This window comes from Maylandia zebra, linkage group LG3 (genome assembly GCF_041146795.1).
Source record: "Maylandia zebra isolate NMK-2024a linkage group LG3, Mzebra_GT3a, whole genome shotgun sequence".
Taxonomy (NCBI): domain Eukaryota; kingdom Metazoa; phylum Chordata; class Actinopteri; order Cichliformes; family Cichlidae; genus Maylandia; species Maylandia zebra.
Genome location: NC_135169.1, coordinates 40,204,715 through 40,229,573, shown reverse-complemented (window position 1 = coordinate 40,229,573; position 24,859 = coordinate 40,204,715). Strand labels below are relative to the sequence as shown.

At 42.0% G+C, this 24,859-nt stretch overlaps 1 protein-coding gene across 10 annotated transcripts in view; it reads right to left on the bottom strand.

Annotated features, from left to right (window-relative positions):
* mpdz (multiple PDZ domain crumbs cell polarity complex component) overlaps positions 1-24,859 on the bottom strand; it is a 48,581-nt gene that overhangs the window by 6,475 nt on the left and 17,247 nt on the right. For 2 of the 10 annotated variants that reach the window (XM_012919949.5, XM_012919950.5), the window contains exons 16-41: positions 23,845-24,030; positions 23,074-23,283; positions 21,893-22,051; positions 21,430-21,582; positions 17,909-18,235; positions 17,473-17,584; positions 16,011-16,209; positions 15,463-15,504; positions 14,198-14,305; positions 14,016-14,096; positions 13,716-13,893; positions 13,492-13,602; positions 11,120-11,206; positions 8,942-8,971; positions 8,193-8,258; positions 7,893-7,964; positions 6,291-6,474; positions 5,164-5,360; positions 4,958-5,049; positions 3,172-3,250; positions 2,744-2,812; positions 1,737-1,832; positions 1,579-1,653; positions 1,298-1,484; positions 1,064-1,209; positions 95-178 (exon numbers count right to left, since the gene is read on the bottom strand). In XM_012919949.5, coding sequence (XP_012775403.3) covers positions 95-178; positions 1,064-1,209; positions 1,298-1,484; positions 1,579-1,653; positions 1,737-1,832; positions 2,744-2,812; positions 3,172-3,250; positions 4,958-5,049; positions 5,164-5,360; positions 6,291-6,474; positions 7,893-7,964; positions 8,193-8,258; positions 8,942-8,971; positions 11,120-11,206; positions 13,492-13,602; positions 13,716-13,893; positions 14,016-14,096; positions 14,198-14,305; positions 15,463-15,504; positions 16,011-16,209; positions 17,473-17,584; positions 17,909-18,235; positions 21,430-21,582; positions 21,893-22,051; positions 23,074-23,283; positions 23,845-24,030 — 3,330 coding nt within the window. The remainder of the gene's footprint in view (positions 1-94; positions 179-1,063; positions 1,210-1,297; positions 1,485-1,578; positions 1,654-1,736; positions 1,833-2,743; positions 2,813-3,171; positions 3,251-4,957; positions 5,050-5,163; positions 5,361-6,290; positions 6,475-7,892; positions 7,965-8,192; positions 8,259-8,941; positions 8,972-11,119; positions 11,207-13,491; positions 13,603-13,715; positions 13,894-14,015; positions 14,097-14,197; positions 14,306-15,462; positions 15,505-16,010; positions 16,210-17,472; positions 17,585-17,908; positions 18,236-21,429; positions 21,583-21,892; positions 22,052-23,073; positions 23,284-23,844; positions 24,031-24,859) is intronic. The other 8 variants (XM_012919952.5, XM_012919953.5, XM_012919951.5 and 5 more) reach the window with 8 other exon arrangements.

Below are 24,859 nucleotides of genomic sequence, written 5' to 3'. Positions count from 1 at the left end.
GTATTGTCAGACTTTAAAAATCCAAGCGTTCATGCTGAGACTCTTCGGGCATGTCTCATCGAAATATAGTTACGCTCATTATGCTGCAGCTCACCTCTAAGATTTGGTCTCCTGCCCATAACCTCCCATCTTTGGAGGCCGCCCCTTCTTCATAAACTTCGTGGATAATGATGGCCCCCTGGAGATAAAGAGAGAGACAGTGGAAAAAGTGAGTTAATTAGGACAAAATAAAAACACACAAAACAAAACAAAAAAAAAAAGATGGAAGGGAGACATTTAGCATTTATTTGGAGGATATTAAATGGATACAAAACAGATTGGGCCGGGAGGGGAAAGAGTATTTGTTGACTTTTTAAAGTATGTGTACACAGCAAATTTTTTTGTGTGTGTTTGTTGGCAAACAGACATAAATTTGGATTACTGCTTCTGTGAATGTGTGTGTTCCTGTGCTCCTGAGGTTGCATTCCAGGGGCAGGACGTTGTCCGCCACGGCTGAGGCCAGACAAAGAGCTGCTCCCCCAAGCCTGACTGAGCAGACAGAATAGATGGGACGAGGGGAGGATGGCAGGGGCAACGAGAAGAAGAGGAGGAGGAGACGAAGGCCGTGACAGCATCGTTTCCTACATTCCTGAGCCTCCGTGGCTTATGAGTTATGCTACCAGCAAAGAATCTAAGTGGGTGGCATTGTGGCTGGGAACGCACAGCTAAACCTGCAGATTTACTGTTTGTTATTATTCAAATCAATAAAAGTTTATTTATATAAAGTGTCAAATCACAACAGAAGTTGCCTCAAGGCGCTTTGTAGTGGATACAATAATACAGAGAAAACCTCAACAATATGAGGACCCTCCTGCGAGCAGGCACTGGGCGACAGTGGGAAGGAAAAACTCCCTTTCCACAGGAAGAAACACCCGACAGACCCAGGAAGACAAGACGAAAACAAACTGTGGAAAAGAGTCACGTTTTATTATTATTATTGACTAAATCTAAGCACATCAGGGAGACCAGCTCACGTTTTCCCCCTCATTAGCTGATTGCTACTGCTATTTGTCTGGTTTCCTACCAGCAGAGTGTCACAGCCTCCCACGATGCTGAGGCCCAGGCCTGTGCGGCCCTTGGAGATGTCGATGGTTGTTTCACAGCCGGGGATGATGGGGCAGGTCGTCGGGTCAGAGGCCAGAGCGGAAGGGGTGGATGAGCGACTAAGACCTAAAACGGAGAAGCATGTCTGTTCTTTTCACCTGACAAAACTGACAATACAGTTCTAGAAAATTAAAACCAAGTAAAACGAACTCACTGGTGGCTGCTTCCGCCTCTGGCTGACTTGGGAAGATGCTAGGCATGCTGGGTACGCTAGCGAGGACTCCATCTGAAAAGCTTGCGTCCTGGCAGATCGACTGGACACAGGAGAAAGAAGAGGGGATCTCCTTTGTAGCAAAGGTTAGCTTCACAGGACCTGTGGCTTTTCTCAGCAGTGATGAGACCTAAAAAAACAAGAATACCAATCACACCTTTCACCTTGTGGCTACTAATAAACAGCACAGACATGAAAGGTTATTTCCAGAGTAACGCCCTTACCTTTTCAACAGTGTATCCGAGCACAGACTCGCCGTTCACAGCTAAGAGTGTGTCCCCAGGTTTCATGCACCCCTCCTGCTCACAGCGCATAAACAGCTTTGATTAGCAAAGGCAGCTAAACGTCCACGGTACAGAAGGTCTCATTAGGCATGACATACTTTGCCGGTGTGTCCCTGCACTTCAGATATACTCTCAATCTCAACCCCGGCCTCTGTGTCGCCCTCAACAAAAGTGATGCCGAGTCCTCCGTCCTCCTGATGAAGAGAAACGCTCATTAGTGATAAAAAACGTTTGAAATTGCACCACCGCACACGCAATACCCACGCTGACAAACCCTTTTCTTTAACACGTGCTGGGTAATGGAGCCGTACTGTACCAGTTCAAGAAATCAAGTCGCCTCCAGAGATGAATCAGCCCCAGCTTCAGCTCACATCCTTCACACTTCTGATCTTTTGCTCCCAGAGAGGCCTTTCAGGGCATTTGTCTTCATATTAATGAGCTGCCTATGTGCTACACTGTTGCCACCTCTACCGCATGAATGATTCAACAATTGTAGGGATTGCATAGTTTTTCCTCTCTCCTGTCTCTTTTGCAGTTTGTTTTAGCGCTCTTCAAAGGCCAACTTCACCTGAATCTGCCTGAAAAGCATGTTCCCACTTGATCCGTGTTGTAACTGATCTTGTAGAAAGTTTCCTTTATTTGTTGAGGTGGTGAGATGTCTAATGTTGAGATCTCTGCTTCCGCTCGTGTTGTGCAACTGGATGCAATTTTATCGCTGCTGCTCAGAGGATCAGACAATGACCTTTGGAAAACTGCCTGCTTTCTGCGAGCTAGGACGTGGACCCCACAAGGAGTCGGGATCCATTCCTTATTTAATATTTCAGTGAACCGAGCCTTTAACTCCCATTGGAACGTCTGTTTTGTTTACTTCACCTTCTTTTCCCTCAAAATTTTCTGTCTTTTCTCAGCGTTTTGGCATCCTGTCAAACTTGAGTGGTGTGCTCCCGATCTGTCTGTCTCTGACGTGCCCCGCTGGCTTATTTAGTGTGTGTGCGTAAGAGTATACACCTCCCTCATTACCGCACTGTTCCTGAGACTTTCTCCCCGTTACTGCCTGTAACGCTGTGTGTTTTGCGATGTCCGCGGGTCATCCTGCGCCTCTCACCTTCAGATTTACGATGTGATGAACGTAGTTCGAAGTATCGGCGTCGCCATTAGCAGCAGCTTCTTCTGGCTGTGAAGGAGCAGGAGTAGTGAGCACACCATGAAGTAAATAAATCAGCTAAATTTTAGCTGGTGGGAGTACAGTGCCGGATGCGTCTACATTACTGCTTGTGGTTTGTTTTACTGGGAGTCACACACAGGCACGGGACCACACAAAGAAACTTCACATGCATGCGTGCCGAGCACGAGACAGACTAAAAGCCAAATTACACGCCCAGATGTAAAAGTAATGGTTCTGTTTACACGTTTAAAATCTCATTACGAAGCACCAACGTGGCTGTGTAGTAGCTGTAGGAGTCGTGTCTGTTCCAGGGCTTCTGCATGTGTGCATCGTGTGTTTTCTATGCGTGCCCATAAGCAGAGTTGTACCTCAGCGTGGGGCTCCACAGCGTCTCCCTCGTGCTCCCTCACTGGTCCCACCGCCATCTGGTCGAGCGCTTCGGTGTTCCTGTTTCACACAGTCAGAACTCACGTAAATCGTCGCTTCTCAGCTTTGTGACAGCAGAGCTGTGATTTACGCCAGCTGATCACAGCGTATCTTTCAGGAAAAGGATGTGAGTCAAGTGGGAGGCTAAGTACTGTGATCCGGAAGAGGGCCAAAAGTAGGTCAAAGGTCAAATACGTCAAACTCTGTAGGGATATGTGAGCTAATGTATCCGTATTACATGCTAACTACATGTGTTTGACTCCCAAAGCTGACCGACTCAACAACTCCTGCACCAACACCTTTTACATTTGACTACTTTCAACTTCCACGGTGCTTTTTCAAATTTGTAATTCTACCCTTTGGTGTCATACGATGAATTTGAGACATAACGCCAACACAAACGGAGAATGTAACATCGCAATCGCAGGGGGATGATAAAGTAATCATAATACATATAAAAATCGAAATCATTTTCATGTTAATAAGCGCTGCATTTGCAACGTTTTGTGCCGTTTCATTGGCCCACCCGTTAAGGAGGAGATGGGGTAAATGGAGACATACTTAATCTTTATTTTATGTTTCCCAAAATGTGAAAACTTCTAGATTAACATGCAAAAAGTAGATTTTATTTAGTAAATATTCACACAGCCTAACAACATCATGTCAACTATCTCAACTCTGTAGCTGCTCTCTTATTCACAAGCAGGGGTCAGTACAGCACGTAGATCTACGTACTTGATTTTGTTACAGTAGATGCCTTTCTAGGCCCCAAAGGTATCGGTATCGCATCCTGGCAGCTTTTGCTTGCTAGACATCAACCCCTACACTATGGAGGGATACACTCTCTGATAAGAACTGCACTACATTTGCATTTCTCCCTTTAGCCCTAATTCTAGCTTCGTACTCCAGCTATATTTACAGTCACTGTCACTATATTTTTAACTAACTATTTAAAACGCATTTCCTCGCAAATACATTTTTCCATCGTGTCTGCATGTAGATATCTAAATTAACAATATAAACTACTATTTTAATTCACATTTGTTTGATAACTTTCATTGTTTTTTTTTTGGTTTTTATTAATAATTCAAGCTAAGTATATCTCATATTTTTAGCTGGCAAGCTTAGACTGTCTATGCCCATATTACTAGCTAACAGTATGACGTATTAGCCATGCTTTAAGCAAGCTATTTTGCACATTTTACACTTTTTGACCACTAAATATTAAATTAAAATATAGATTATGGATTTACTTTGGAAGTCTGTTATTTATATTTGTCACTAACGTTCAACTTTTGCTCTTTATCTCTTTTGGTAACTAAATAAAATAAATATCTAAATAAATATCATCTGTATGCTGTAGAAATGTTGTATATTTTAGTGAGTGTACCACTAAATCTGAAAACCTTCACAATCATCAGCCAAGTGCCAGCTGGTGTGATGGGTTTAATATAGTTTTTATTAATATTTATTGATTACAAAATATTTCAAGTTAAACTATACTTTATGAATGCATGTATACGTTTGGTATGTGCATGTGAGAGACTGTGTTATTAAGCATTACAGAACAGAGGCCATTATATTCAACCTGTGCTGCATCCTTCTGTTGAATGACAATAGCTCCATCTATTGGCTTTTCACTAACATTACAATAACTTTCCTGAGGCTCAATAACTGCATGCATAGTTTCACAGGAGCTTTAATAGTGATGAAAATAACTGTTGATACCTGACAAAGATGATTTTGACTTTGGATGGAGCGCTCTTGATGATGGAGGACGCGTTCTGATGACTGTGGCCGTACAGAACTTGTCCGTTGATCTGTAGCACAACATAAAGTTTATTGCTCAGAAAAGCATTTACAGAATTTGAGACTTTTTAAAAAAAAAAAAAAAAAGCAAATGAACAGTGAAACTAATTTTATACGCATCTCACCTCCAGCAGCTCATCCCCAACAACCATACGTCCGTCCCTGCCGGCCGCCCCGCTGGGGTCTATTCCCACCACGAACACGCTCATGCGTGAGCGGTCCCTGTTCCCTGCCAGGCTGAGGCCCAGGCCTGTTTTGCCTTTCTCCAGCTCAATCATGTGGAGGACACCTGGGAGGCTGCCATAACGCTGGATTATGTTCTCTGAAAGAGGCAGGCGAAGTCGCGGCAGACAGATGTAAGCTGACAATACAAGTAAAATAGCGCCAGACTGGTCTCGAGCCCCATCGCTCCGTGTAACGTTTCCCGAAAGAAGAGCAGATATTTGAAATGTGTAAATTGCAGAGGAACCAAAAGTAAAAGGTAGAAGTTTGTCAGCAGAATTTTCTATTTCAGCTTCACCCTCTCCCATTTTTGTCTCAATCTTGGCTCTTTTGTTCTGGTTCCAGTCTCTTTTCTTTGTCTCTCCACCTCTCCTGTCTCTGGTGTGTTAGATAGCCACTGTTCAGACCAGTGGGCTCCTGTTGTTCTGGGCTCCCTGCCACTGTTGAACCATCAGTCCTGTACTAATCTCCACAACTCACCTCCACGGGCTCAACCTCATCAATCTTATTCCTGCAGGATGGGCTCTGTCTATCTCGCTCTCACACACACACACACACACACACAAGGGCACATATACACATATACTCCACAATCCCAGGTGTTTGGAGGCTGTTCTTTATGCTGATTGCTCGCCATCTTTCTCTCTGGAGCAGTGAGTTCATCCTACAGTTGACATCAGAGTGTCTGCAGGATGATAATGGCCTAATTGGGACACTGAGTCCTTCAGGTTTTTGCTGAGGCACAACCAGCTCAAGCATGTGAATCAGTGCACGTTTATGCCATGCAGGAGACTTTATGGGCAGACATGTAACTTGGAGGACCTCTTGTGGCCATTTGCTGTTACTACATAGTGTAGTATGTAAGCATATATTTTTACTTCCTCCCACTACAAACTGGGTTAAAATATTCCTGCTGTATGTGATGCAGGATTACATTTACATCAAACATTTACAACCTTGTGATATTTCACTGCAAAATTAAACACCCTACTGCAAAAAACACAATAAAAACCAGACAAACTAAACTCACTCCAATTATATCCGTACTCGTCCTCGGGCTCCTCCCCCTCCTCCTTTTTCTCCTCAGCAGTCTCAGCAGGACTGCCAGGAATCTCTGTCAGCGTGTCTGTATCAGTCTCTCCCACATGAGGCACCACTGGCAGGGTGAGGACAGCGCTGGTGGGAGATGCCTTTGCCGCTTCACGCTTCGCCAGCTGTCGCGCCACAGATGGAGGCAGAAAACAGTTGATGAGTGAAAGGTAAAGAAGATAAAGAAGGTTTCATCTCTCCATTAATGTTTAAATCAATTGGCTGTCAGGTTCACAGCGAGAGGAAGGCGCCGATGCAATCAACAAGAAGCCATATGCTTGGTTTCCTTTTACATGTACGTTAGCTGGAAGTTATTGATTCTATGAGCTCTGATCACCACTGGGATAGCAGCACTACTCCAGCTCGCACCAACATGTGTATTTTTGCTACTTTTTCTTTTTAATTTAATGAAAAGCAGAGATCAAAATTAGAGAACACCTTACATGCCTAAATGTCCTGTATTTAAGTCACTGCTTCTTCTAATAAATGTAACAAAATCCATGAACAAGAGCGATGGAGTTAGCAAATAGCTAATACTGGCTAATACGCTGGGCCAGTATACCAGCAGGTCTCTTGTAGGGGGGGGCCTTTTCTCTAAATGACTGTAACACTACTAACTAACACAACACAACGATTGTTATCAATTTCCCACACTGCTCTGGTTTGATCTTGGTCTTGTCCACAGTTTAGCCACTGCTTGACTTTCATAGCCACAGCTAGGTTCAGGATCAGGATTCCAGGCTAGCCATCATGCATTATTTTAATGCTCTCACATTCAACAAGTGCTTCTGTTTCACGGGGTGACAAGAGGCACCGGCCTCCATAGAAAGTCTTGGCTGACTCTGTTGGCGTAGAAGCTTCTCATAGACATTACTCAAGCACCAAACCATGAAGCCCCGTCCTCCAAACTGACCCCCCTCTGCTCCCGTTTGACCCCGAACATAAAACCTCGCGTCGAAACTGAACCTTGCTGTCATCACTACAGTTCTTCTTCACCGTCCATGTGATGTGTCCCTCTGTGGCCTTGTGATTACTTCTCCCGATGATGGGCTTAGTCGCTGCACATTCTTTTTTTTTTTTTTAAGTGGACGACTGGTGTTACAGTAAATTTTGATCTCTACTATATAATTATTAATTTAATGATCATCTCTAAATTTAAAATATTCACCCATCAGTAATTCATAAGCGCACTTACCTGTAACAACTCTGACTTCTGATCACTTCATTCATTGTTGATCTTAAATATAATGCTCGAAACTCAAAATCATCCATTTAAAACCAGAGTTTTGATTCTGTTACGCTTCCGAAAACGGACTAAAAGCAAAAAGGCAAAAACTAAAGTAAAGGAAGAAAGATGTTCACGATTCCACAAAAAGAAACACACACACAGGAAGTCGGACGGTGGAGGCGTTAGGCCACGCATATGCATGTATAGCACGTCAGGACATCTCCGATTCACGGGCTGCCGTGTGACACGCTGACATATTCGTGCAAGCATACACGGAAATGGAAGGTGGAAAGCACAACACAGAGACCCACGAACCTTAAACGGGGTAGGAGTGAAAGGGTTAGTTGGGGAGAGGCGGAGGAAAAGTCTACTGTGACTGTCACCTTCCTACGGAGAAGACAAAAAGGGCAACTTTAACAGACAGCATCGTTCTGACAGGTCAAGTCAAAGGCGTGTGCCAGCGTTGCGTCGACAACATATCTCGAGTTTATGGTGAAAGTTGTTTTTTTTTTACTGAATCTATTTTAACGCCGTGAGCGACACCTACTGAAATCTGACAACAAACACAACAACACTGATAGGCGCTCTGCGTGCTCGGTAATTAGAAGTACCAACCTTGTCCTTGTTGTCCCTTGTTGCGGCTGCAGCAGCTCTCTCCTCACTCGAGTCTGTTATCGATGACTGTTGCATTTAAGACAGACATGAAGGTAAATCACTACTCTGCACCAGATAGCAACAACAAAAAAGGACTTTGAAATTAATTTACGTCACGTATGGACAGCAAATTCATAACATCCACTTCAATGTCACCAGATAGTGAAAGATACTGTATCACAGTGCGGTGCGACGCACGGGCAGTAATCCCATAAATATTAATGGGTCCACGCTAAGTCTTAAGTGTTCGGAATGACTAAAGCTGTGCTCGGTATGCTGTGTTATGATAAACCATCTGTTTTGGAAATCCGCATTTCTCAAATAAAGGCAAAACTTTCACTGCTTCTGCTAACTTGAAGCTTGGCAAAGCCGAGAACTGAAAGCACACAAACACTCGGACATGCCAAAACACTGATGTGTCGAGTGAGGAAAGCGTGCCCAGCACCGCGCGCCCGTCCAAGCTCGACAACTTCTTGAATGATCAAGCTTGAAATGTTTTCTTCTTTGTTTGCCAGAAACTTGCAGTTTATAATTCTTCACACAACAGTATTTGTGTTGACTGCCGACCGTCTAATCAAGTTGTCTTTTTTACATTGGCAACGAGGCACTCGGGACGATGTTGGAGGGGTAATTTGAATAAATCGCCTTTCAAAGCTGATGACAGGAGAAAAATTAAAAAGAAAAGGAGAAGAAGAAGAAAAAGCACTTACAGTAAAAGCCTCAACTATCGTTTTCACTTTCTGCGGGTGCAACAGATGGGAAAGAAAGCAAAGTTACAGAGACAGAAAATGAATATAAACACCTGCTATCAGAGGTAAATTTAAAAACAGGCATCGTGCACAGGTTGGAAAATAGTATCCGTGTCGAACAGGTCCAATCAAGTTGCACGCAGGTCCAAACGAAAGACACGCCCACACAAACGCGAGGAGACACAGCAGACGCAGGCTAGGTTTCTAACCTGAGGCAGGGAGGTTTGACGAGTGCAGCGAAGGCTCGACCCGCTGTGGCTATTTAGCTGAAGGAAGGGCAGGGGTGGCTTCTAAAAGCAACACAAGACCGACAAGCTGACAAACATTAGAGATGATGTCTGAGCCTTTCTGACAAAATTTAATCAAAGGTAACTGAGGAGACAGAGAGAGATTGAAATCATTAACGTTTAACTAACGGGTTCCTCGAAGACGGATATTTCCTTCACGTGGAGGAACTGAAGAAAGCCTCTCGCTCTCTGAAAGCGTAAATGTTTCAAAGACTCCTCCGGGCTACCTTGAGATTATTCACTGCTTACAACAGAGTGATTTGAAACTTCAAGGGAAACAGCACAGATGTAGTTACTGTGCTCTCTTAGGTGGCCCTCGGTGGCTGCATTTTAAAACAGCTACTACTGCTCGGACTCCACTGCTCAGATATATCATCCATTAAAAATGGTATTTATCTCATGATTCGGTTTATTGTCGTGGATTTCACTTTAGCCGCACTCAGCGCTGACCCCAGTGACTCTGGAGTGAATTAGAAGAACGTCTTCCTGCAGCCGCAGAGCCACAATTAATGCCCTTATTATTTTCTCTTATACTTTCAGGGTTGCCAACTTAAATCCCCTGGAAAAATCTAATTTTTTAAATATATACAGACTTTCACCCATCATAACTCAAATCCACATATATTACCATCCACGAGGTCGATTTAAACAGATTCTTCAGCAAGTTTGACTAATGAGCCTTGCTAATAATGTCTCCTTGTATCACTGGATGTGTTCCTGAACACATTAACAGCAATGGCGACAACTTAATTATTCATCGGCTAGTTTATATTTAAGGCCATTTCTGAGGAAAAATATATATACACGGCTGCAACCTTTTTAATAATTAAACTAATAAGAAAACGAAAAAGCAACTGGATGAAAAACTAAAACGAAAATGTTTTTATGCCTTCAATATGCCCTCGGCTTTTTACGTGCAGACTTTTTTTTCCGTCTAGGTTTTATATGTTTTTAGCATAGACTGTATACAAAAATGGAGGCAGCCTAATGTATTCTTTTTAATGGCCAACAGGGGGCGACATCTCTGGCTATCGAAAGCAGTCCAGTTGTTTAGAAGTCTATGATGAAATGACCTCCCTGTGCATTGGATTTAATAGTGCAGTACCTATTTTAGTGATGGGTTTATACTTAATTGCTAGCGTAATACAACACAATGTTGGCCCATTTAGAGTAAAATACACAGATATATGGGTGTGGTAATATATCCTCAGTTCTTAAATGCATATCACCCCGATTTTATAAAAGAAATGGCCAAAGAGGACCAAAATCCTTAACTCGAGAGCTCAAAACAAGACAAAACTAAAAAGGCGGTGGCTGACGTTCGTCTATCAGTATGCCCTACAATACAGCACAAAAGATTTTTCGGCTGATATAAAGATAAAAAGTGCCAGCTGTGCTATTCCCACAAAAAGCTGGCAACCCTGATATTGTAGAGTTGATAATGACCATCTTTATATGAGGTATCAATTAAATTTTAATAAGCCCCGTGGTTAGAATCTAGTGTGCATGTGCAATAAATGTCACCAAAGCTCACCTTCAGCACAGATGTGTCTAAAATAGTGGCCACATTGATTTTAGCGCTTGGTTAAAAGCAGCATTTGGGGTCGCTGACATTAAACAAATGATTCAGTTCTTTTTCTCCTGGAGGGAATTTAGAATTCTGCTTTATTTCCATTAATGCGCACATCGTGTTTATTTCAAAGTCAAAGACGGACATAAAAAGAAAGACTCAGCCACCAGTCTGAGAGACAAAGGGAAAGAGTAGGGAGTGCAGATAATGCAACTAAGATAAAGTGTGATGGATAGCTTAAGCAATAAAAATGAGGGAGACAAAAAGAGAAAGACAGATTACCTGACATGTGCGAGGTGGCATGTGTGTGAAAGCGGTGGTGAGTTTCTTTACTGCGGGCGATGAAACTGGGCAATAAACTGACTCAGGCTGAGAACGCCATGTAGAGGAACAGAGATGTAGGTTGAGGCAGCTCATATTGTAGTAACTACTTAAAACTGTTCTGAGTACTTTAAAGAACTAGTTTGGTATACAGTACTGTGTAAATGTTTCCTACATTTTGCTAGCAAAAATAGAAAATGAGTAAACAGAGTGAATCATTTCCTGAAGTAATCATCAGGAATTACATTCAAAGCTCTTCTTTGGATGTTTCGGCCTGTTTGTTCTGTTCTCTTTCAAGATGATCCCACACTGCTTCAATAATGTTGAGGTCTGATCTCTGGGGAGGCCAATTCATGACTGATAGAGTTTCATTGTGTGTTTCTAAATCCAGGTATGCTTTTACTGCGTTGGCAGTGTGTCCAGAATCATTGTCTTGTTGAAAAATGAAGCTGTTCTCAGGCAGATGCTTTCCAGATGGCATTGCATGGTGGATCAAAATCTGATGGTACTTTTCTGCGGTCATAATTCCATCAGTTTTGTCAAGATCCCCACACCACTGACTGAAATTTATCCCGAAGCCATGACAGAGTCTCCACTGTGTGTTTTACAGATGCCTGTAGATACTGTTGTCCTTCTCTCTTGACCTCCTCCATTTATTTATTTAAGATGATTTGTACTGAGAACTTCAAATTTGCGCTGTTGCCACTGATTGTGTAATTTGGCATTACACTCAGCCTTTTCTCCCAGTTTCCCTTGAATTATTGACAGCCACCCGTCTACTGACACCATTTCTGATGAGGCATCAGTGAACAGTAGATGGATCAAGTGAATGGTCAGATGCATCTCTCAGGTTTTTTCCTAATTTTTTCCTACTTCTTAAAAGCTGACTTTCAGACACTTTCAGACACAGGTAGCTTTGTCCTTGTATTTCTTTAGTTCTTCACTTTTCAAGTTTCCTAAAAAATGGACAAACTGCACAACACGCTGAGATATGCCAAGCTTTCAGTTAATATCTCGTTGGCATTTTTTGTTAAAAATGTATGTTTTTGTGACAGACTGCTTGTAACAACGTGTGTAAAGTATAAAGAATTTATATTTGTATTTGCTAGGTTGTCTGTCACGTGTAGATACAACATCAGTTCTTTCCTTTACTTACTTTGTCTTTAATTTGAATAATTCATAGGTCAAAGTTAAGTCGCTTAACACGTAAAAAAAGTCTGAAGATTCTGAAGGTCAGTTTTTTAAGTCTTTAATAAAAAAAGCTCAAGACTTTTGCACAGTACTGTAACTTTGACCAAATAAGACATATAGTTAAAAGGTAACTAATTACGTGTCTCTTTTTTATTGTATTGTTTTGAAGTTACAATCAGCCACTAATTAAACATTAAACAATTAAATATTAGCAGGCTACTGAATTAGCCTGCTAATGTTTTTGTTAGCCTAGCTCATGCTAGTATCAAGTGCACACTGTATTTCAGTATTTCTTTAGCTAACAACCATGACAGTTAGCTAGCTTTTAGCAACTAAAAGCTAAAAGGTTTATTCTAAACAGTGTTAACTTTTTAGATAATAACTTTAGTACTGTCGAGCTAACTGCTAAAAAACATATCAAAAATAATAAGACAACAAGGCCGAGAACCTCTTACCCAAAATACTACAGTTACTGTTTGGAAAACCAAAAGAATAAATCAAATGATGCTACAAATCCACGCAGAGCTCAGGGGAACTGCAAAGTCAGGTTCGGTCAATGGCCCTTATGCCATTGTTCCAAAAACACTGATCATAGCAGCTTTAATATCATTCTTGCCCTCCTCGTGTCCTTCCCCTGTTTTACATAAGATTATGGTTTGTTGTATGCTTAATGAGTAACCAGAATGTTTAGGAAAGCATGAGGGACTATCTCCTAATGTGTGAAAGGTGATGAAAGCAGGGAGATCTGACACTGGAGCCACGCCAGTAGCAGCCTCAGCAGGAAACGATTTAGTCATGCTTTAAAGGCCTGAGGGCACTTTCAAGCAACAAACGGTGTTGTTGATACACTGTTTCAGCGCTGCTCTTAAAGGTTAAAACACGCTAATACATTTAATATGCCAGGCAGGGTTTGCTGTCGCTCCATAAAAGAGTTCACATTTACTTTCAACGTACAGACAACCCAGGACAATAAAGGGGTCGTATACGGTACCTGTTAGCTTTTTGAAAGTGCCCTAAACGGCCTGTGCTGAAACACAAAAGTTTTACACGAGGTAACAAAAAAGAAGCTGCAGAGTGAGGATATTGTGACCTTTACATTACGAGGTAGTTACTGGGAAGCAGACGCTAATATACAGACTTACCCTGGGCCTCTGGATAATACTCTGGACCAGGAAGGAGACAGGGTTCCCTGCCCTCCGTATGGCCTCCACTGCCTCCTCATGACTAGCATCTCTTAGGTTTACTCCGTCCACCTGAAGGAAGCATAAAAAAAAAAAATTCTAGCCATTTATTTCAAACATTTGAGCACTTTAGTCCAAACGAATAAATTACATCGATTGTTCTGTGACACAAAAAGTCCCTTTACCTCTACAATTCGATCCCCAGTCTTCAGAGTCCCGTTCTGTCCAGCAGGACTGTCCTCCAGGATGTGCTTGATAAAAATGCCCCGCATCACCTCTCCAGAGCTCAGCCGGCTGCCCATCCCTCGGCCACCGACGATACTGATCCCCAGGGACTTGCCCGGCTCTCGGAAAAGCTCCACTCTGAGGAAGGTACCAATAAGGGATTGCAAGAGTTTTCACTTTAAACCTTGTGACATTTGATACGTGTACAAAATTGAATCAAAAGGTCAGGTACACATGTGTATGTGTCTGTGTTCACACACTTCCTCGGTTGGTTCCAGATGTTATAAGATGCGCTTTCTTCTCCTTCTCCGTCTTCGCGCTCGGGGAGGTTGGGAATTTCTCTAAAAATAGAAAAGAGGCTCCGCATATAAACATTTGTCTGTTCACCTTTAGGTTTGCCTGCAAATTGCATAACAAGTATCACTGTGGCAGGGGGACGTACTTCAGCGCTGGAGCTGCCACTGGAGCTGCGTCAGTGAAGATGTCGTCTTTAGGCTGCTCCAGGCTGGCCTTGTACTCCTCCAGATACTCAGCTGGGACATACGTAATGCTGAACCCCCCCCACCACACACATAAACATAAGCACACACACACATGAATGAGTGGATATTCACAAACTACACAACAACCTGGCCTCCATATTTATAAACCCTATTACTCACCGTTATTGGCAATTATGCCCCCATTCATTGCAAAAGCACAAAGTAATTTAACAAAAATAGAGGAGAACACGCAGTCAAGTGCAAACTGGAACCAAATCGTTACAGCTACCCCCCGCCGCCACCTTTTCATTAAACAAAACAGCTACTTTTAAACCTGCTCATTTACATTTAGAAGCCGTTGTCCCTGCATCAGATTTTACTTCACGAACGAGACTGCAGCAAAACTGACCTCAGTCTATTTGCAAAAAACTTCCCTGTGACGAGGTTGAGACGCTTTCGAAGTCCTGCATCACCTACTGCGTGACCGACGTGGAACAAATTTGATGGCTCTATTATTAACACAAACAAACTCCCTTTAGGAAATGAAACAAAAGAAAGCTGACAAACTGACGTTTCACAACAATTCAGAGTGAGGCTGATTCTCAGGGGCGCATTAGCACATCTGAGTGAAGCTAACAGATCTTCAGCAGATGGGTTGATTTTGATTTGTGTGTGTGTTTTTTTAAAAAAATACATGGCATGCAGACAGAGGAAAATGAATGAAATAATGAAACGGATGAGTCAGTTCATTAAGAACATCACAACAGGCGGTGAGAGACGTGGCAGAGCTTATAAAGGAATGATGAGTGGAGGGGAAAACAGGAAAAACAGTGCGTTATGGTGTTTAAACATGTTAGTCACAATGGAAGCAAGAAGAAGACGTACAGCAGGTTAGGTGCTAAAAAAAAAGTGGTAGTCAATCAAGATTTATCCAGATCTGTTGTCACAGGAATAAAAATTAAAACATTTGTTAAAGCTGGTGCGCAGCTTCACAGTATTATTATTTAAATGCTACTCGGTGTATCTGACGGACATTAAAAACAGCATCTTTAGCAGCTATAGTCATATTTCGCTGTTGCTTTGGCACTCTGCTGTAAGTAACTGTCTGGATAAAACTCTAATAGACTGTCATGAAGGTCGGCAGCAGATGGAAAGAAAGAGAGTTTGTTGTTGTTGTTGTTGTTGTTGCAGAAAGACCACCAGCATGGAAGTTAGTCATACTCACACATAAAATGGGCACAGATCGTCCTCGGGTGCACAAGCAGATCTAGAATGTGAAGAGTTGGCTTTTTTATGCACCGAAGCTAACAAACTGCCAAGTTTAGTTCAGCAAGCAGAACTTGTCAAATACAACATTCGATTTACCTGTAAGGCAAGTCCTTCACAGGGCAGGGTTTCAGGCCAACAGTGTAACTTTAGTAGTGCTCATTTCTTTAAAAAAATAATCTGTCAGTAACTACTGAGCCTGCTGTATTCTGCATTTATAGGCTCATTTAAACGGACTCTACCACGCGGCTTACATAGAAATAGCTGAGAGGAGCTAATAATCATTTCATGCACTCGGTAATGCCAGACATTACTAATTATGTGCATATGGGCTAAATGAAAACTAACCGCTTGAATTTAAAATGATACAGGCATAAGCTTCACATTTAAGTCAAATGAATTACTGCAAACCGCAATCTGTTATTTTTGGCCACAATAATGGTCTCATTGAAATCATAATGCATGCTATTGTTTCGCATAAACGTGTATATAGATTATAGCCTTTACCCCATATCTGGCCCAATGAGAGAGTGCCTCCTGAGCATGGCGCGGGCCTGGGCGTTGGTCAGGTTGGCAGTGGGCTCTCCGTTGATAGCCAGGATGAGATCGCCAACTCCGAGACGTCCATCCCGGCTAATGGATCCTCCGTGGATTATGCTGCGGATCAACATCCCCAAACCGTCTTTCAAGGCGCTCACTGTCATCCCTTTGAAGAAGATGAGCAACTGTTTGATTTAAGTGACTTGAGTATTTCAGAAACTGTTGATCTGCTGGGATTTTCCCACACAACTAGCTTTAACAAGGGAAAATATCCAAAGAAAACGCCTTGTTGATGTCAGAGGTCAGAGGAGAATGGCCAGATGGCTTTGAGCTAAAGGCAACAGTAACTCAAACTACCACTCATCATAACCAAGACCAACAGCACATCGGACCTTGAGGCAGAAGACCACACCATTAGCTGCCACTCCTGTTAGCTAACAAAAGGAAACGGAGGCTACAGTTCACGCCAGCTCACCAAGGAGTCTCATTCGGATGGTAGGGTCACAGTTTAGTATAAAGAACACGAAAGCATGGATGCATGTTGCCTTGTATCGGCCTTTTTTGTGGTTTAATGGTGTGGGGATATTTTCTTGGCACACTCTGAGCCATTTTTACACTTTGTGTTTTTATACTGTGCCTACTCTTGGCTCTGTAAAACATCAGTGAGAGAAAATATCCCAACATTTAGTTACCTCAGGAACACAGTTAGACTATATTTTTGATTCTCTTCTACAAGAAAATCCATTCATTCTAGAAACTGTCAACATGTTGATAAATTTAATTTTCACATCTGTCTCAATGGAGTGTGACATAATATCTCTGAAGGCTCGTCTTCATCTGCACATACTGTCCATCATTCTTTTTATCCAGATGGGAGACACTCCGGCTAAAGCCTTCGACTACATTTTAAACTCCCTTTTGCAACAGCTTGATGTGTGAGAGTTCATTTACAAACTGTTTAAAAATACGATTAGTGTGCTCTATTTAAGAATGAATTCGGTCTAAGTAAGCTGCAAATTGAGAGCAAAATATGCCGAATATTCTCCACCCAATAAAAACCTTGAAAGAGCACAAACGAGCAAAATAAGAGACGATTTTCACTGAGGAATTGAAGATTTTAAACTGTAACTTCATAACACCTATTTGTTTTAGAAGTTCATACTTAATATTCTTGGAGCCAGTAGCAGCCCCTTGGGCAGGTTTTGAAATGCAAATAATGAGTATGGCGATGGGATTAGACTTTCTGAGTGGAAAACAGTCAAAAATTGCTTCTATCATTTTTCCATAAAACTGGATTTAGAAAACAGGAGATAAAAGTAAAGGCCAAATGCACCTTTCAATCCTGAAACCTCATTAACACTTCTGTGGAAAATGAGAAGAAAACAAATAAAAAGAACAAATTAACGATTGTAAAGAAATGAGCACAAACCCAGGCTGGAGTTGCCCTTGACGACTGTGATAGTCCTTTCAAAATTGCTCCCTGAGGTCAACGTTGCTTTGTCTCCGTCTTCTGCAGATTCTTTCGCACCAGCCTCCTCGTCCTTTAAGGTGATAATTCAGCACACTTAGTCATGACAGTAAATAAATATATTAATAAGGCCGGATTCCAAAACAAAGCAGGGTCTCTGGAGAAAAAGGCAGCGATTTGACTGTGAAAATCATTTTAAACAAATCAGCTTAGAACCTTTTTTATCTCGCGTTTGAAGGCAGCCTCTGAGTGGAGAGACTTTAAAAGAGAAATGATGGAGGATTATTTCCTCGCTGTTATAACGCACCTTGTCACATGTGCACAGCATAGAATATCCATTTTAATCTTATCTCCTGATCTTATCGCGAGCAAAAATTTAGACTTGTTAAATTCTTACCTTCATCAAAACTCTTATGTCTACAATCTCTCCGAAAGAGATAGCAGGCTCCTTCTGATAGTTAAGGCTCTCCACAGGTTCCTCCAGCACATTCGATCTGCTCCCAATTTCAGCAAACGGGCTGTATGAATTTGTGCCGTCCTCTGGGTCTTCTTTGCTCGGGAGCTGTCCCAGGTACTGGTCGGAGCTGCTCAGAATAGCATTAAAAGCCGGGATGTGGCTGGTCAGACTCGGAGGAGCGTAAGAGGCCGACTCCTCCGGAGAGAAGACTTGACTATTGTCTGCAAAGCAGGGATGCTCCTCCAGCAAGTTCAGTCGTGCTGTAAGCTGGAGTAAAACAAAGTAGAGCAGATTGAGTGAACATTCCCACTCTGTTAGTTAGACAACTGCCCAACAGGGACAATTCATCTCCCTCCATCGCTGCCGTGCCCTCCTTGTAATGAGCCACAGAAAAGCCATCGGAGGCCAGTAGAAAGTGGCATAAATTACTGAAGATCTTGAGAGCCGAGTGCATTATGCAGTTTTATTATAACAGCGTTTAAGACTTTATTAGAACCAGGCTGAATAGTAATGGTTCTCAGCAAAAAATCCTTCTGGGAGTCTGAACAGAAGTTAAAAAAAATGCAAATGTGCAAATATATAAAACATGAGACTTAAACATGTACTTAAAACAGGAAATATGAAGTGTAATTTGAAATAAGACAGCACTGAACTGGGCTTTGACAAATGGAGGAAAGTGAGATGGTTTTACTAAAGGCAGCTTCCAAAGTTAGGGATTAAACTGTTGTTATTATTAGGGGTCATTTATTACACCAGTTGTTTCAAAGCTTGAGGTCAGAACCCCCTCATGGATGTACAAAATATTAAATAAGTAATTTTTTGGCATGCAAAGCAGTACTACAAACTAATAGTTCAGTAAGAATCACTATATACACACCTCAGTCAGAATAGACAGGACCAAACTGTTTCAAATTTATAAATATACTGCTCAAAAAATGCACAGGAACACTTTGAAAACACATGAGATCTATGTGGGGAAACCTGCTGGATAGCTACACTGATTTGGACTGGATAATGTGTTAGGGATGAAAGGATTCCACCTCGTTTGATGGAAATGAAAATGATCAACTACAGAGGGAAGAAATCAAAGAGACTCTGAAAATCAACGTCAAATAATGATGCGGCAGGCGAGTCCATTTGGCTGAAATTTCATTGCACTCCAACTCCAAATGGTACTCAGACGTTTGTATGACCCTCATGTGCTTGTATGGCTCCAAATGAGACGATGGATGGTTCCAGGTCTGGACCAGGGCATCACTGAGCTCCTGGACAAGCTCCTGAGATGCAACCTGCAACCATTATGTTTCTGCTGGATGGGCAGAAACATAATGTCCCAGAGGTGTTCTTTTGATTTAGGTCGGGCAAGCATGGGGAGCAATCAATGGTATCAATTCTCTCCTAGAGAAACTACCTGTCTCCTGAAATCTACTCCATGCTCTGTGCTGGGAGACAGTGGCACATATTGATGTGCCACCCTGGATGAGTTGAACTACCTGTGCAACCTCTGTAGGGTCCAGGTATTGCCTCATGCTAGCTCTTGTGACACTGACCCTAATCAAATGCAAAAGCATTCCTGTTGTGGAGGTTGTCTCATTGTTGCCCCTCTAGTTCACCTGATGTCGTTAACAGTGTTGGTCAAGTTACTTGAAAAAAGTAATCAGTAACTAATTACTGATCACTTCCCCAAAAAAGTAATCCCATTACTTTACTGATTACTTATTTTCAAAAGTAATTAATTACTTAGTTACTTTTTTAAAACACGATTTACAACCTGAAGAGGTGATAAAGTGATAGATCTTTCAGCCCAATTCTACTTTTTCTACATAATCCATCATACAAAATGTAATCAAATGGAAAAGTCTCTTTTTTTAACTTGTTTTATCAGTTTTAATCTTTTAACTTTATGCATCAAGCAAAAATTTAATTATATGCAACATTCTCTGACTTGAATAAATTAGTTTAACATTTAAACCTATTTTCTGCACATTCCAGCACATAAAATAAAATATTTTTTGTGTTTACACTCACTCTTTCAAATAGATGCAAGTAAAACACAGCAGAAAATAAATAAAGTCAAAGACTCAGCGGTCCTGTTGCTCTATTTTCACCTGTAAAGCAGGACTGAGGTAGGCGGAGGTTTACACTGGTGCAGGTGTGCCGCGGTCAGTGGAAGAATCCGCGAGTTTCTCTGAGTTTCCCATTACGTCGTTGCCACTCGGTGCTTGCTTGGAAGTTTAGGGGTTTTTTTCGCTGTAAAAAGAAGTTTTCTTCCCACGCACGATGGACGCTAATGTTTTTGTCACTTTTTGTGGAATCAAACTCAAAGTAAGGTCAGTACTTCCACGCTTTAAACGCTGCACGCTCATACTCTCTCCCACAATCGATATGTGATCCACTGTTGATCTGCACACAGCTGTTGTCACTAACGGCGCACTCGCTTACGTCACTGTCGTGAGACATTCTCGCAAAAAATCACGGTTTTAGTAACGCAGCGTTCCTACGGGAAAGTAACTGTAATCTAATTACCGTTTTTGCAATAGTAATCCCTTACTTTACTCGTTACTTGAAAAAAGTAATCAGATTACAGTAACGCGTTACTTGTAACCAACACGTGCCAAAGAGATAAGATATATGCTGAAGAAAATGAATGCAGAATGTCCCAATTTTCTAATTAAAGTTACAAATCATTCCCCATCCAAACGAACAAGCTGATAGTCAGGTAAACAGAGAACTCACTAACTTAAAGGCAGAGACATTCTTGAGGCGAGTTACAATGTGGTGAACTTTACATTGTTGTTCAGGAAACAGGCACGGAGTGAAAGGTTAAAAAAAACATCCAGCCTCACAGTCCGGAAAAGCTGGTGCATTTCTTACGGTCACTGATGTAAATTTATCAAGAGACTTGTTGCTTTCCTCTGGAGCACATGATCACGCTGAGGCTGAGCTGTCGGGCTTGGTACAAACAGCTGAAATGTATTTTGTGAAATCCCCCAGTACTATAAATTGCCACGAGTCGTCCTGCCCCACGTTCGTCCCTCTGGGCCGCCCTATTATACGATAAATTACGCAGCGAGGCCCTACAAATAAGGTCGGCTGTGGCCTTTGGGAAAACTGGAAACACACAGATACCCTTAGGAAAATAGTTTGTCTGCTCCTTACTCTTTTTTTGCGGGGTTATTTTCCTTATAATTTAATATCCATTTGGAGAGTTTCAGTTCTTGGGGCTGTGGATATAACACCGAGTTCAGTAATGTAGTTACTGCCCTAACAAAGAACAGAAAACATGTCTCATGACATTTTGGCCCTCCATAGCAAAAAACCCCAAAGAATAATGACTACATGCTGTAAAGCTCATTGTGACAAAGGGCACGAGATGGTGCGGTAACATTTAATGAAATGAGGAAAACAATATCAAGCTGTGCTTCTCATTTCAGTTACATTTTATAAATAAAGGTCCTTACCTTAGGTGTGGATGAGTGTAGGTAATCCAGGTCTGTGCTACAGGTGCTACCATGGAGAGCGATCATGGAAGCTTGGAAAGTGTCGTCCTCGATCCCGGAGTAAGAATGACCTAACATCTTTTCATCAGGCAGGTCTGCATCACTGGTATCAATCTGCCGTAATGGATCAAAATACAAATAGCTGGGACACTTAGGAAGAATCACTAATCATGCTATTGTAGGAATGTAATGCAAGTCAATCAGAATTGATGTAGCTACAGCTAATGAAGCCTTAACAATAAAACCCTCAATCGACTGCGTGTATTTATTAGAATACCATTCATATAAGCTAACTGTTGCATGATTACAAGCATGGTACGCTTCAAAATTACGAGAAGGAAGCAAAAGTATAAGTTGTGTTTCCCTTTTCATGAGCTGTGATTGATTGATTGATTTTTTTCAGTTTTCCCAGAAGCTAACTAACCAATGCAGGCTCTGCTCGGTAAAGGATGCCCTCAGTCAGTCCTTCTTCCTCTCCTTCTTCAACCAAAATACTGTTGAAGTCAAATGATTGGATGGTGGGTGATGAAGTTATTTCCTGCTCACCATATGGGTGTGGAGAGTGGGAATATCCACATATTCCCTAAGAAAGTGGAGAAATTCTTTCAGTGTCCCCGGCTTTATGGAATTACACTACATTAACCAAAACCTAGAGCAAATAAATTAACATGGAATGATGATGGAAAGCGATGTTACATTTTTGAGGATGCTGTTATTTAACTATAGAGTTCAATCATCTCGACGTTCTGAATTTCATGTTTTTTACATGCATTCTATGGAAAGCAAAAGAACTTTTGCAATTTACTGTGAGTAGCGTGCACCCTAGAAATGTATGAAAACCAAGATGGCATATTGCAGGATTACACTAGTAAGACTCAATTTTGAGAGGCAACACAACAAAATACTTCTCAGAAGTCCATTCCACGTCCTGCAGCAGAGCAGGATAACTCCACAGAGGCTTCCAGCAGCTCTGTAATCCAGCTAACCCTGGCAGCCCAGAGGTCTCGCTGAGTAATCCAACAACAGATTCAATACAAGAGAACTGCGGCTCTACAGCTGAAAGAATGCAAGCTGTTTTTGCAGGGAGAGAAACATCCTGTACAAGGAGCACAGCTGCCTGGAGCAATGAATATGCCGTTGGACGGACCTAATATCTTGACAGGTGCCCTTGTATGTTTAAATGTACAAGAGGGGATGTGCTACTGGAGAATTCGATAACATAATAATATAAAACAAAGGGTCCAGGGCATTTTAGGCTGGTCACCTCCCCTGAAAGAATAGTGGGTGGAATGCTAAACCATGCAGCCTACCTCCACACTGTTTCCTGCATGAAAAATTCAAGCCCTTGTAAGCTGAGCTGTCATGACTGGAGACTAACTTGTGTGATATATGGACTGCTGGATTTAAAACCCTGCATACGTAGAGGGACAGATCCCTGACAAATACTGCAGAAAATTCACAAAAGCACAGAGTAAATCTCAGTAACTCTGACAGGTACACGTACACTTAATACTACAATCACGCAAAACACATTTGAACTTTGATTTTCAAAGCGATTTAAAGTAGAGGGGGGAAAAGCAAATGCTTTCTAATAACAATTCTTACAGGCAGTGGTTTGGCGACTCCGATCTGGACCTTGCCGAGCTTGGCCCCCTTAAGGGCCTGGACGGCATCCTCCAGGCTGGCGTTCTCCAGGTTGCTGCTGTTAACGTACATGAGTCGGTCTCCTGGCAACAGCCTGCCATCCTTCTCTGCGACACCATTGGGAACCAGAGAGCGAATCACAATCACCGTTTTGGCCGGGTCCAGTGGGTCCTGTGGTGATGTTAAGCCAGCACAAGTCAATGAGTAAATTATCACAGCCTCATATGGAGATCACATCGAAATCAGGTCGTTTTCTTAACCACTCCCACACACACACGTGGGGTATTCATTTCTTGTGGGGACATCTAATTGACATAATGCTTTCTCTAGCCCCTTACCCCAACCCTAACCATGAAAAATGAATGCCTAACCCTTAGCCTAAACCTAACATATTGTCACTGAAACCACATTTTGAGTCTCAAAAATGCCTTCAAACTTGAGGCGACCATAATCCTGGTCCCCACAAATAAACTTCCAATTTTTGGCCTCCACAAAGATATGAATACACACTCAGACACACACACACCACCGAGCTTTTTCCATCTAATAAAAGTAGCCCATATTGTGAATATGGCCACGTTTAAATATCCTATAATACAGAAATACGCACAATGTAGACACGTTTAAAAAACTAAAGAAAAAAACTCATCATCTAAACATGTTAAAAAAGGATCTGTTACCTGAATATTGATATTTGTTACATTTCCATTAAACCCTAGAACATAATCCCACCTGGTAATCCAAAATGCTGAATCCCAATCCCCCTTCTCCTTTTTCGAGCTCGATATTCTGGATCTCCAACTCCCACATAGCCAAAGGGGATCCTATCGCCTCCTCGCTCACGTTGCCCTGTGTCGCCGCTATTGTATTCACCTCTGGGTGTTCAGCAACCACTACACCGCTGAGGTCTATTTGATTCTGCACAGAAAGGAAAAACCCAAAATCACTATGTAACCCCATGCCTTCGTCGCTTTGACTCTCAACCCATAGGCTGCTCCCCTCTAGTTCTGTTTCTGGCTCAGGTTTCTGGCAGCAGATGAAAGGGAAATATCTTTGGGATGCTCGGGCCTTAGTACATTATCACAGATAAGGCGAGAGAGATGAAAACCCCCTTACCCAAAGGAAAGCTGCTTTTGATGTCTCATATCTCTAGCAAATGTTGCTGGCTACTGCTGAGGTATTGCTAGAATTGGTCTTAATAAACACTCAGCCTTCCCTGCTTATCACTAAGTCTTAATCCATCATGGATGGCAGTGTGGAAACCCGATAGAGCAATTGACAGCAAGCTAATAATGGTTGATGGGTTAGAACAGAGAAGGAAGACTTAAAGAGCATCATTCTCAAATTGCTTTATATGCACAGGCAGGAAAACATATTCTATGATGTGGTAATGCTTTCAAAAGGAGGCCTGCATATGCATCGTCTGCAACAGTACTTTCTTAGTAATATACACCGGACAACTGATTATCTGAGTGTTAACACAGATATCTAACCAGCCAATCACATGGCAGAAACTCAATGCATTTAGGTATGTGGACAGGGTCAACACGATGTGCTGTTCAAACAGAGCATCAGAACCTTGTTGAATCTGTGCCATGAAGAAATAAAGCAGCTCTGCAGGCAAAAGGAGGTCCAACCCAGTACTAGCTAGGTGTACCTAATAAAGTGTCCTGTAAGTGCAGACTGCAAGTTTGTACCCTTTTACTTGGATGTTTTTCGTAGTATTAAGTATTAAACGGACTGCAGC